The sequence below is a fragment of the Cydia fagiglandana genome, chromosome 9, assembly GCF_963556715.1.
Source record: "Cydia fagiglandana chromosome 9, ilCydFagi1.1, whole genome shotgun sequence".
Lineage (NCBI taxonomy): Eukaryota > Metazoa > Arthropoda > Insecta > Lepidoptera > Tortricidae > Cydia > Cydia fagiglandana.
In genome coordinates, this window is record NC_085940.1 from 16,831,495 (window position 1) to 16,844,159 (window position 12,665).

At 43.3% G+C, this 12,665-nt stretch overlaps 2 protein-coding genes across 2 annotated transcripts in view; one reads left to right on the forward strand and one right to left on the reverse strand.

Annotated features, from left to right (window-relative positions):
• LOC134667489 (adenylosuccinate lyase) overlaps window positions 1-12,665 on the forward strand; it is a 382,878-nt gene that overhangs the window by 137,923 nt on the left and 232,290 nt on the right. The gene's annotated exons all lie outside the window — the stretch shown is intronic.
• Window positions 1-12,665, reverse strand: part of LOC134667509 (probable aconitate hydratase, mitochondrial) — a 30,258-nt gene that overhangs the window by 961 nt on the left and 16,632 nt on the right. The window contains exons 10-15 of the mRNA XM_063524937.1: window positions 11,776-11,895; window positions 9,640-9,820; window positions 6,889-7,038; window positions 5,423-5,624; window positions 3,815-4,033; window positions 3,309-3,438 (exon numbers count right to left, since the gene is read on the reverse strand). Coding sequence (XP_063381007.1) covers window positions 3,309-3,438; window positions 3,815-4,033; window positions 5,423-5,624; window positions 6,889-7,038; window positions 9,640-9,820; window positions 11,776-11,895 — 1,002 coding nt within the window. The remainder of the gene's footprint in view (window positions 1-3,308; window positions 3,439-3,814; window positions 4,034-5,422; window positions 5,625-6,888; window positions 7,039-9,639; window positions 9,821-11,775; window positions 11,896-12,665) is intronic.

The window sequence follows — 12,665 nt, forward strand, 5'->3', positions numbered from 1 at the left end:
TCATGTAGTATGCATGATACCTTTTGTAAGTTTGTGTGATAACTTAAAGGACTAAATTAGAGGCATTATTACGGTAAAGTTGAAGGCACGAGATCTTAGGATCTTCGAGGGACATGATTCGGTCAAATTGTGTTTTTTGAAAAACTAATTATAGCCAGCCTTTTATGAATGTAGTATGATACCTTAGGGTATGGTGCTTTACGCACACTGGCGTCCCTCCCCCTCCCCCTGACGCAACCTCCCCTTTTTGCATGAAATATGTCCCGGTTCACAGTTTTTTTACATTTTTTGAGGAAAGTATACATTTTAGGAAAAAAGTGTCTATGAAAGAAATAATCCTTAATAAATTCTTAATAAAAAAGGTCATATTCATTTTTCTTATATGATGCACCATATTCATGTATTAGCTTGTTAAAATTCGAAATAACATAGTTTTTACTTAGGATTCGAAACTTATTTATTATACACGGTGTAACACGAGGAAACCGAATAATCTAAAACAGCGTAATCCTGATCATATTTAGAGACAATAAAAACCGGGCAAGTGCGAGTCGGACTCGCGCACGAAGGGTTCCGTACCATAATGCAAAAAAAAAACGAAAAAAAAAGCAAAAAAAAAACGGTCACCCATCCAAGTACTGACCACTCCCGACGTTGCTTAACTTTGGTCAAAAAACCGGGCAAGTGCGAGTCGGACTCGCGCACGAAGGGTTCCGTAGCATAATGCAAAAAAAAAAAACAAAAAAAAACGGTCACCCATCCAAGTACTGACCACTCCCGACGTTGCTTAACTTTGGTCAAAAATCACGTTTGTTGTATGGGAGCCCCATTTAAATCTTTATTTTATTCTGTTTTTAGTATTTGTTGTTATAGCGGCAACATAAATACATCATCTGTGAAAATTTCAATTGTCTAGCTATCACGGTTCGTGAGATACAGCCTGGTGACAGACGGACGGACGGACGGACGGACAGACGGACGGACGGACGGACGGACGGACGGACGGACGGACAGCGAAGTCTTAGTAATAGGTCCCGTTTTACCCTTTGGGTACGGAACCCTAAAAATCACGTTTGTTGTATGGGAGCCCCATTTAAATCTTTATTTTATTCTGTTTTTAGTATTTGTTGTTATAGCGGCAACAGAAATACATCATCTGTGAAAATTTCAACTGTCTAGCTATCACGGTTCGTGAGATACAGCCTGGTGACAGACGGACGGACGGACAGCGAAGTCTTAGTAATAGGGTCCCGTTTTACCCTTTGGGTACGGAACCCTAAAAATGACCTATAAACTTTTTTGACATTCGGCTAGTTTGAGAGTTAATACCAATTAAAAAAAAAAACAAGTTTTTATTGTTACATATTGCAAAACGCCGTTTTGATGGCGATGTTGCTACTATGGGATTTAGTCTAAATAGCCTTATTGATAGATGTCAAAAAGTGACAATTAACACTCTGAAAAACTAAGTTTTACGAAAAAAAAGTAAAAATACATTTTACGTGACAAGTTTACCAATAGCATTTACTTTTTATGTACAAATACATTCAAAAAATTAAAATAAATAATAATTAAATTTTTTTTTTATTCAAAATTGGCCTAAACTCATATTACATCTTTTCCTTCTTTTGACCTCATGTATACATTTTAGGAAAAAAGTGTCAATGAAAGAAATAATGCCATATTAAATTCTTAATAAAAAAGGTTATATTCATTTTATAACACTTATTAACTTATTATACAAGGTGTTGTCAAGAAATGCGAAAGATTTTATTTCTGAGGTCAAAAGAAGGAGAAAATGTAATATGACTTTAGACCAATTTCGCCAAAAAAAATTTTTTTTTTGCTTGTTTTTTTTTTCAAATTTTTGAATGTATTTGTACATAAAAAGTCAATATTATTGGTATACTTGTCAGTTAAAATGGATTTTTGCTTATTTTTCGTGAAACTTAGTTTTTGCAAAGTGTTACTTGTCATTTTTTGACATCTATCAATAAGGATATTTACACTACGTCCCATAGTAGCAACATTGCCATCAAAAAGGCGTTTTGCACTATGTAACAATAAAAACTTGTTATTTTTTTTAAATTGGTATTAACTCTGAAACTAGCCTAATTTCAAAACATTTTTGTCTCTAAATATGATCAAGAATACGTTGTTTTAGATTATTCGGTTTCCTCGTGTTACACCGTGTATAATAAATAAGTTTCGAATCCTAAGTAAAAACTACGTTATTTCGAATTTTAACAAGCTAATACATGAATATGGTGCATCCTATAAAAAAAATGAATATGACCTTTTTTATTAAGAATTTATTAAGGATTATTTGTTTCCTTGACACTTTTTTCCTAATATGTATATTTTCCTCAAAAAATGTAAAAAACTGTGAATCGGGACATATTTCATGCAAAAAGGGGGGGTTGCGTCAGGGGGAGGGAGAGGGACGCTAGTGTGCGTAAAGCACCATACCCTAAGGTATCATAGTACATTCATAAAAGGCTGGCTATAATTAGTTTGTCTTCCCCATACATTAGAACACAATTTAACCGAATCAACAGGGTAACTATCCTGTTTGCCTTCGAAACCAGAGTTTCGTCTATTTGCCTATCTTGCTTGTCTGTCATCTTTGTAACATATTCGAACGATAGAGTTTGGTTTTCAACAGGATGATGTAAGGATCGTCAGCATTGAAGGAACGACTGATGAGGCGTAATGAGCGAAGTAGATGTTATAGTTGGTCAAACCAATTTGTCAGTCAGTAACAACCAGGAAAACAATACTCATCCTTTTCTTTTGGGTGCTAGTACTAGTGTAAGACAAAGATAGTATGATTCTCTCTGTCTATGATTGAAATGAGACAGTTCTTTGACAAACTATACCTTGCCGGGTGCGAGGTCCTTGAGGCCGAGCAGCGAGATCTTGTCCGTGGGCTGGATCTTGTCGTAGTCGGCGGGGTTGGCGAACGTCACCGGCAGAATGCCCCGCTTCTTCAGGTTGGTCTCGTGAGTGAAGAGTGTGTTACCTTGCCGGGTGCGAGGTCCTTGAGGCCGAGCAGCGAGATCTTGTCCGTGGGCTGGATCTTGTCGTAGTTGGCGGGGTTGGCGAACGTCACCGGCAGCATGTCCTGCTTCTTCAGGTCGGTCTCGTGAGTGAAGAGTGTGTTACCTTGCCGGGTGCGAGGTCCTTGAGGCCGAGCAGCGAGATCTTGTCCGTGGGCTGGATCTTGTCGTAGTCGGCGGGGTTGGCGAACGTCACCGGCAGCATGCCCTGCTTCTTCAGGTCGGTCTCGTGAGTGAAGAGTGTGTTACCTTGCCGGGTGCGAGGTCCTTGAGGCCGAGCAGCGAGATCTTGTCCGTGGGCTGGATCTTGTCGTAGTCGGCGGGGTTGGCGAACGTCAACGGGAGCATGCCCTGTTTCTTCAGGTTGGTCTCGTGAATCCTGTAGACAGATGGTTAATTTAGTCATATAGGTAAATTGTGAATCCATCTACCATTTTATATCAATGTTATCACTAGGGTCTCTATAAGTTGTAAGTCTTACAAATCTACATGGCGCCGTCATTTTGAGAAAAAAAACTCAACAGTACAGATAGGCAACTCTGAAAGGCTCACTTAGCAAAGTTCTTGACGATGTCGGTCCTTCCACCAAGATGCCTACGCTCGGGCGTGCCATGCCCCTGCCGCTGGAGCTTTCGTCATTTTCTCGTCACAATTGAGCCGTGCATTCCCGTCCGTTCCCGCTCCACAAGTAGATCTTATGTCTCACATAACACCTACGAGTGAGAAGAGTCCATACGCATACAAAACCTCCTCACCTAGCGAAGCTCTTGACGATGATGGCGCGGCCGCCGAGGTGCCTGGGCTCTAGCGCGGCGTGCTCCCGGGAGGAGCCCTCGCCGTAGTTCTCGTCGCCCACCACGCACCAGCGCACGCCGGCCGCCTTGTACGCGCGCGCCGTCGCCGGCACCGCGCCCCACTCGCCAGTCACCTGGTTTCTCACTTTGTTGAGTTCGCCGTTCTCGGCGTTGGTGGCGCTGAAAGTAATGATACAATTCGTGAGCTTTCTCACATTTCAATAAATAGAGTAAAGGAGAGGCATGTACATATGCAATTAACAATAACGACCAAAAATGTATCGAAACGTCAAAATATTTCGAGATTTGTTTAGATTCGAAATTCGAACACCGAAATTTAGCGACGACGCGATCGTTATTAAAACTACGGTAATAAGACAGCCTCTACTAAAAGTCACCTCAGTCAAATCCTTGCATCCCCACACAAAAAGGGCGCGCGATGAAGACACAGAACAAACACATTTGCCCTTGACCTTAACACTCACGCAATGGACATGTTGTTGATGTTGTCAAAATGTCCACAGTATTTCAGGCAAGGTCCGGCGGCGGAGATGTGGTCGGTGGTGCACTTGCGCTTGACCTTGATGAGGATGGTCATGTCGGTCAAACTCTTGCATTGGCACCAGTCAAAGGGCGCGTGATGAAACACAGAAGAAGTAATGTGTGGCACATTTGGCCTTGACTTTTAAATAACACTCACGTGATGAACTTGTTGTTAGAGATGTTGTCAAGATGTCCACGGTATTTCAGCAAGGGTCCGGCGGCGGAGATTTAGCCAGTGGTACACTTGACCTTGATGAGAATGGTCATCTCATCCTTGCATTGTCACTATACAAAGGGTGCGAGATGAAGATAGAGAAGTAAAGGATGGTACGTTTGCCCTTCACCTTTAAAAATAATACTCACGTGATGAACATGTTGTTGATGTTGTCAAAATGTCCACGGTATTTCAGCCAGGATCCGGCGGCGGAGATGTGGCCGACCACATCTCCCATCGGCCGGTGCACTTGACTTTGATGAGAATGGTCGTCTCATCCTTGCATTGTCACTAGTCAAAGGGCGCGTAATAGACAGAGAAGAAATAAAGGGTGGCACATTTGCCCTTGAGCTTTAAAAAATACTCACGTGATGAACATGTTGTTGGAGATGTTATCAAGATGTCCACGGTACTTCAGCCAGGGTCCGGCGGCGGAGATGGGGTCGGTGGTGCACTTGCCCTTGACCTTGATGAGAATGGTCATCTTGGTCAGACCCTTACCATCCCACTTGTCGAAGGGCGCATGATGAAGACACCGAAGAAGTAATGTGTGGCACATTTGCCCTTGACCTTTAAAAATAATACTCACGTGATGAACATGTTGTTGGAGATGTTGTCAAGATGTCCACGGTACTTCAGCCAGGGTCCGGCGGCGGAGATGTGGTCGGTGGTGCACTTGCCCTTGACCTTGATGAGGAAGGTCACCTCGGTAAGACCCTTACCGCCCTACTTGTCGAAAGACGCAAGATGAAGACACAGAAGAAGTAATGTGTAACACATTTGCCCTTGACCTTTGCAAAAAAAATACTCACGTGATGAACATGTTGTTGGAGATGTTGTCAAGATGTCCACGGTACTTGAGCCAGGGTCCGGCGGCGGAGATGTGGTCGGTGGTGCACTTGCCCTTGACCTTGATGAGGATGGTCATGTCGGTGAGGTCCTTGCCGTCCCACTTGTCGAAGGGCGCGAGGAGCTGGAGACGGTCGGAGCTGGGGGACACGTCGACCTTGACGCCTGTGAGACAAGTGAAGTCAATTAAAACAAGTTTCCACACCAATAATATTATTAAATATCATGGATGTCTCGTCTTCTCGTCTCGTGGCTCGAAAGTGATAACCATACGTCGGACTCCAGCGGACATTTTCGTGGCATGTCAGAATGATAGGTAAGGTTCGCAATTCAATCAATTCATTTTCGAGTATTTGTACTTAGTATTTGGTACCTAGTATTTATAATGTGAAATTCCAAATATCATAGCAACTAACTGCGTTATTTATAAACGTACTTGGACTACACATAAGTCATAATGACGCATGTCAGCTATTTATTTGTTTTTTAAGTGGCCACTTCAGTGGGCTATCAGTCATCACTTCAAAGAGTATTTACGCATTAAAGATGAATAAATGATAACGGGTAACTAATTTAACTAACTATGTTACAAATACTAGGTACATTATAATACTCGTAAGTTCAGATTTTTTTTGTAAACCTTACCTTGCCCTCAAACTGCCCCCTATAGTCCGACGTTTGGTGATAACTTTTAATTATAAATTATCAAATCGCACCAAAAACATTTTCATGTAAAATGTTGCCAAGAGGACACCATATGGGTCGCACTGTCAAAAAGTTATCAGATCTCATGTAGAGCCACCCTTCTCTTCGTGGAGAGTTTGTGAAGTTATTCAGAAACCTTCCACCTTAGTCAAAATACGCGACTGGGCCATTTCGTTACTACAAGAACTATTGTATAAAAGAAAAGTAATGAACAGTGAATACGTTTCTCACTTTACGCTTATGTGACGGTAGCGCTTCGCTTGACGTCAGAGCGCAACAGATTAATTATCTTACCTTCCTAAAGGTATGAGTATCTTGTGACACGTCACAAGGCACGACAGACAAGGATGAATGCAAATGTAATAGTACTCACCGCTACCGCCAGCGGGAGGGTTAGGTAGTTAGTTATACTGGGCATTTTCCGCAAGTCGACGACCATTGTGCCTATTTTGCGTTAAAACGAGGCATCACTACCCTAGCCACCCCAGCTCCTCCATGAAACCTAGCAGTGTCTTCAGGTTGCTAACTGCCTCCTTCAGTGTGCACGGAGTCCCTAGGTATGCGTATGGTACAGCGGGAGGGTGCACATATGTGTCCTAGCCGAAATCGAAGTCCTTCGCTAGCAGCAGCTTGTCGCCCAACGGGCCGGACATTTTGAAGGGCTTGTTCGACCCCCCAATAGGACGTGCGGTCACTGATGTCCAACATTAGACAAGGTACTCACTGCTGCCGTCCGCGGGAGGGTGCTCGTAGGTGTCCTGGCCGGGGTCGAAGCCCTTGGCGGGCAGCTCGTCTCCGAACGGGTCGGACAGCTTGAAGGGCTTGCCGTCCGAGCCGGTCAGGGTGTCGGTCAGCGGGTTGAAGTCCAGACGTCCTGAAAACATGTAAAGATTAATATCGGGAAACCTAAACGTGTACAATATCTTTAACACATAGGTTTATGGTATAATTTGCCTTTCTTATTCCCACAATGCTCACAATTCTGCCATAAACCAAAACTAACTACGTTGGAAACCGTCTGAATACTAATGGATTAATCCTTTGACCGTTAAAGACGTAACTGACGCGAGCGGCTACAGCGGCTATAATCCTTCGTGCATTCCGAAAAGGTTCACGACGAGGTGTGGCGTTCAATGGTTTTTAACCATGGTATAATAATAAAGGTTGAACACGCCAAAACTGGGGCACACAAAATGTAGTACAAAATTATAATAAAAGTGAAAAAGTATATTATGTTTTACACATTTAATAGCATATTTAACGCTGTTTAAAATAACATTCCATATTTTAGATTTGGTCTACACAGTAAGCCATTTTTCTAACTTTCCTACGTACACGGCTCATAAGACTTTGCACCATGTTAATAGAACACTGTCTTGACGCCCATGTCCACATCTTTTGTAGTTCAGGGACCGATTTTACTCCGCCGCCTTTCTTTTTTAAAATTCCCTTCATAATACTCCAGTACTCTTCAACGGGCCGCAGTTCCGGACTATTTGGGGGGTTGCACACTTTTGGTACCACCACGATCCCATTTGCAGCATACCATTCCATCACTGGTTTTGAGTAGTGGCAACTGGCTAAATCTGGCCAAAACAAAGGTGGTGAGTCATGCTTTCTTATGAAAGGTAGCAAACGTTTCTGCAAACACTCTTTTCTATAAATATCGCCGTTTATTGTCCCGGTAGTAATAAACGGCCGACTTCTTTTCCCACAGCTACATATTGCTTGCCAAAGCAGGTACTTTTTTGGAAATTTCGAACGTTTTTTTAATTTACACTCTTCAGGGGCGTCTACTCTACTTAGGCTGGTATAGAACTCTTGCCCAGGAATTTGTTTAAAGTCACCTTTTATGTATGTTTCGTCGTCCATGACGACGCATGCAAATTTGGTTATGAAATTCTCATAAAGTTTTCGAGACCGTTTCTTCGCGGATGAGTTCTGTTTCGAGTCTCGATCTGGTGCTGCCTGGACCTTATAACTCCTTAGGCCAGCCCTACGTTTCACTTTTTGAACATAGGACTGAGACATTTTAACTTTTTTAGCAACATCGCGAGACGAAATCTTAGGATTTGAGGCAAACATGTTCACCACCTTCTCGTCCTTTTTTTTATTCTTGACACCCTGCAAGCCTCCACTTCCTGGCTTCCGATCTATTGTTAGGTGCTTACGGAACTTTTTTAATACGCGACAAACCGTAGATTGAGGACATTTCAGTCGTTTCGCGATATCTCTGTAGCTCAGTAATGAATTTTCTAGTTCTACGTATTCGTGCAAAATTCGCTCGCGTTGTTGATGTTGTTTGCTCGACATTTTGACAACGAATAAACATAATTTAAAAAAACTTGATAACATTATAGGCCAGTGTCTTGTGACCAAGTAGGTGCCATAAAAGTTTGTATATCTCTATTATTTGCATAGCAATAGTCGATTGTACATGCCCCAGTTTTGGCGTGTTCAACCTTTATACTCCGCCTGGTACTCTCTTCCCGTCTTTTCGTGGTCACGTGACTGACACAAGCCTACGTCATCATGCGACAGCGCTATATGATAATATGCGATAGCGTTATATGAAGTGGCAATGTTATTGTGACGTAGGCTTGTGTCACTCTGGGAAGAGAAGACCATGTTTCATTAGACTATAATCATAACCTAATCAAGATCACAGGAAATTGTTGGGTAACATCGTACGACCCGTGGTTGTGAAGATCTTTGCCTGCCTTTGTCCAGCGGTGGACATTTCGACTTCGTAATGCTAACGTACGGCTGACTTTCAGACATGACTCCCGATCATCATAGCTTGATGGGTAGAAGATAGACAAGATTAGAACCGCGACAAGTGGCGTATTCGGAGAAAGCGCTGTCCTCAGCGCTGGGCAGTAATAATAATAAATAAATAAATATTATAGGACATTTTTACACAAATTGACTAAGCCCCATGGTAAACTCAAGAAGGCTTGTGTTGTGGGTACTCAGACAACGATTTATGTAATATATAAATACTTAAATACATAGAAAACAACCATGACTCAGGAACAAATATCTGTATCATCATACAAATAAATGCCCTTACCAGGATTCGAAACCGGGACCATCGGCTTCATAGGCAGGGTCACTACCCACTAGGCCAGACCGGTCGTCAATAATAGACTGTAGATTATAACTAACTAATATGGCTCAGCGATCCAAAGAGGGTCTTGGCTTCCGAAACGAGAGCACGCCACTCTTCCCGATCCCGCTGTTTCCTGCCAATTATCGGCCTGAAGCTGACGCAGATCCGCTTCCACACTGTCTCCCCAGCGGTATCTGAGCGGCCACCAGTCGGTCTTCCCATATACGCCCTCTTGCATCTTGGCAGCCCGATCCTCTCCCATTCTTAATAGGTGACCGAACCAGCGGAGTCTGTAGGATTTCGTTTCGCCAATGATATTGGGTCCGGCTACTAACTCCTTTCACATTTATTATGTATAGTTACCAGCAAGAGACAGAGCAGTGACCAGCTCAGGGCTGGTGACGAAGCAGTGCGTGGCGGGGTTGGCGTCGTTGCGGCCGGTGAAGTTGCGGTTGTAGGAAGTGACGATCGTGTTCTTGTCGCCCTTCTTCACGTCCTTGCGGTCCCACTGGCCGATGCAGGGGCCGCAGGCGTTAGCCAGGACCTACATAAAAAAAAAGTAAAAGAATTACGCAATACTCCGTGATAAAACAGGAATCCAGGTTTTTTTTTACCGTCATCCGATACAAGTTCTTCCTCGCGTTGTCCCGGCATTTTGCCACGGCTCATGGGAGCCTGGGGTCCGCTTGGCAGCTAATCCCACATCCAATACAACTATTTGACATTATTAAACTAGAGGTTCCCAATTCAACCTATGCTTTGCCCCTCTTGGTGATCTTTTTTCGTTTCTAGAAACTCAATAAGTTTATTCTATTTTATTATTTCTATCAACTAGAAATAGTCATTGAGTTTCTTCAAATAATTCTCAGGCCCACTCGCATTTATAAGGTAAGGAACTCTTACATAAAATTGAGTTGAACCTCAAAAAGTACTTGCTTGAAACTAGATTAAGGTAATTTGACACCGAAACCTATTACTATTCTCGAGGCCACCAGAGAGAACCGTAAAACTACATTTTATTTAAAGCAAACTCATAAAAACATAATGATGTCAGAGTATAAATGAATGATATAGTTTGTCAAAAGACTGCCTCATTTCAATCATAGACAGAGAATCATACTGTCCCTTGTCTTACACTAGTACTAGCACCCAAAAGATTAGGATGAGTATAGTTTTCCTGGTTCTTACTGACTGACAAATTGGTTTGACCAGCTCTATACAGGGTGATCAATCCAAATGGGTCAGTATGGAGAAGTCAGAAACTATAAGAGATAGCGAAATCTGTTCTTAGGAACCATGGCTTCGATTTTAGATTTAATAATAATGGCATTCAATTTTTTTTTAAATCTATTATACATAACCGGGATTCGGACCTTGTCAATATTCTTGTTGTTTGTTTGTATGGCAACTTTTAAACGATGCGTGATAGGTAGGGAGTGCTCGACCAAATATCATAGAGGGCCCCGAGACAAAACAAACTACATTAAAAAAAATTCAAAATGGCCGACATTTTTTTTAATTTTTTCAAGTTGGTCCGAGCGCGCTGAGATTTGGCATGCGGCGAGCCTGGGGGCCCAAAATTACCATGTCAAAAAAATTTTTTTTGAAAAATCCAAAATGGCGGCGGACACGGGCAAAGTCAAATCCCCAAGTAGATTAAGCGAGCTCGAAGGGCGAGCTCCAGGCCGGGAGGCCGAAGGCCGATCCCGGCGGAGGGCCGAAGGCCCGGAGCCTCCACCCCGACTCCCAATAGGAAAAGTGTTGGCTCGTGTTAAGCTCCAAATTCCCTCTCTCGTGTGACGCTTCGGGCCTTCGGCCCTACGCGGAGCTCGGCCTTCGGCCTTCGCAAGTCTCGACGCTTCGCCGTCGGACATTCGGCCCGCCGGCTTCGCTCATCAAGACAGTTGACTTGGTAGAACGCTTGGAAGCACCGCATTCACGCAGCTCGGCCTTCGGCCTCGCATTTTGGGAGTCGGGGTGGAGGCTCCGGACCTTCGGCCTTCCGCCGGGGTCGGCCTTCGGTCATCCGGCCTGAAGCTCGCTCTTCGGGCTCGCTTAACCTACTTGGAAATTTGACTTTGCCTGTGTCCGCCGCCATTTTGGATTTTTTATTTTTATTTTGACATGGTTGTTTTGGGCCCCTAGGCTCGCCGCATGCCAAATCTTAGCGCGCTCGGACCAACTTGAAAAAATTAAAAAAAAAGTCGCCATTTTGATTTTTTTTTATGTAGTTTCGTTTGTCTCGGGGCCCTCTATGATATTTGGTCGAGCACCCCCCACCTATCACGCATCGTTTAAAAATTGCCATACAAAATGACAACAAGAATATTGACCATGTTCGAATCCCGGTTATGTATGATAGATTAAAAAAAAATTTGAATGCCATTATTATTAAATCTAAAATCGAAGCCATAGTTCCTAAGAACAGATTTCGCTATCTCTCATTGTTTCTGACTTCTCCATACTGACCCATTTGGATTGATCACCCTGTATACTTACAGTGCCTCCGAACTCGCGGAGGGTGCCAGCGATGCCGTCGCGCTCGATGGTGGCGCGCACCTGCTCCGAGCCGGGGGTCACGTTGAACGGGATCTTAGACTTGACCCCGTGCTTCAGGGCCTGCGGAACAGAAGAAAAATGCCGGTTGCCGTTTAAGAAGTGTAACACTCTTACGGTAGATGTCGCTAGGGTCTTAGGGTAGGATTTGCTGGCAATGGATGAGGTCTTGGTGACTCAGATGGCAAAGCGCTGGAGTATCGATCTTGAGGCCGTGAATTCAAGTCTCACCTAAGACAGTAATTTTCCACTTTTAAATTTATTCTAAGCTTAGAAGAAAACCGGGCAAGTGCGAGTCGGACTCGCGCACGAAGGGTTCCGTACCATAATGCAAAAAAAAAACAAAAAAAAGCAAAAAAAATACGGTCACCCATCCAAGTACTGACCACTCCCGACGTTGCTTAACTTTGGTCAAAAATCACGTTTGTTGTATGGGAGCCCCATTTAAATCTTTATTTTATTCTGTTTTTAGTATTTGTTGCTATAGCGGCAACAGAAATACATCATCTGTGAAAATTTCAACTGTCTAGCTATCACGGTTCGTGAGATACAGCCTGGTGACAGACGGACGGACGGACGGACGGACAGCGAAGTCTTAGTAATAGGGTCCCGTTTTACCCTTTGGGTACGGAACCCTAAAAATGGTCAACAGGGCCCCAGTAATGCCAATACTTTAAAATGCGCAACATGATTTGTTGTGTCAACTGTGTTACTCGTAGATTAACATTAGGTATAGACAAAGGAATAAAATGATGTTAAGGTTATACTATAATAATATTTCTGCGTTAAGGTCAAACAATCTTACTTATATACGAGTAGGGTTTCTGGTTTCT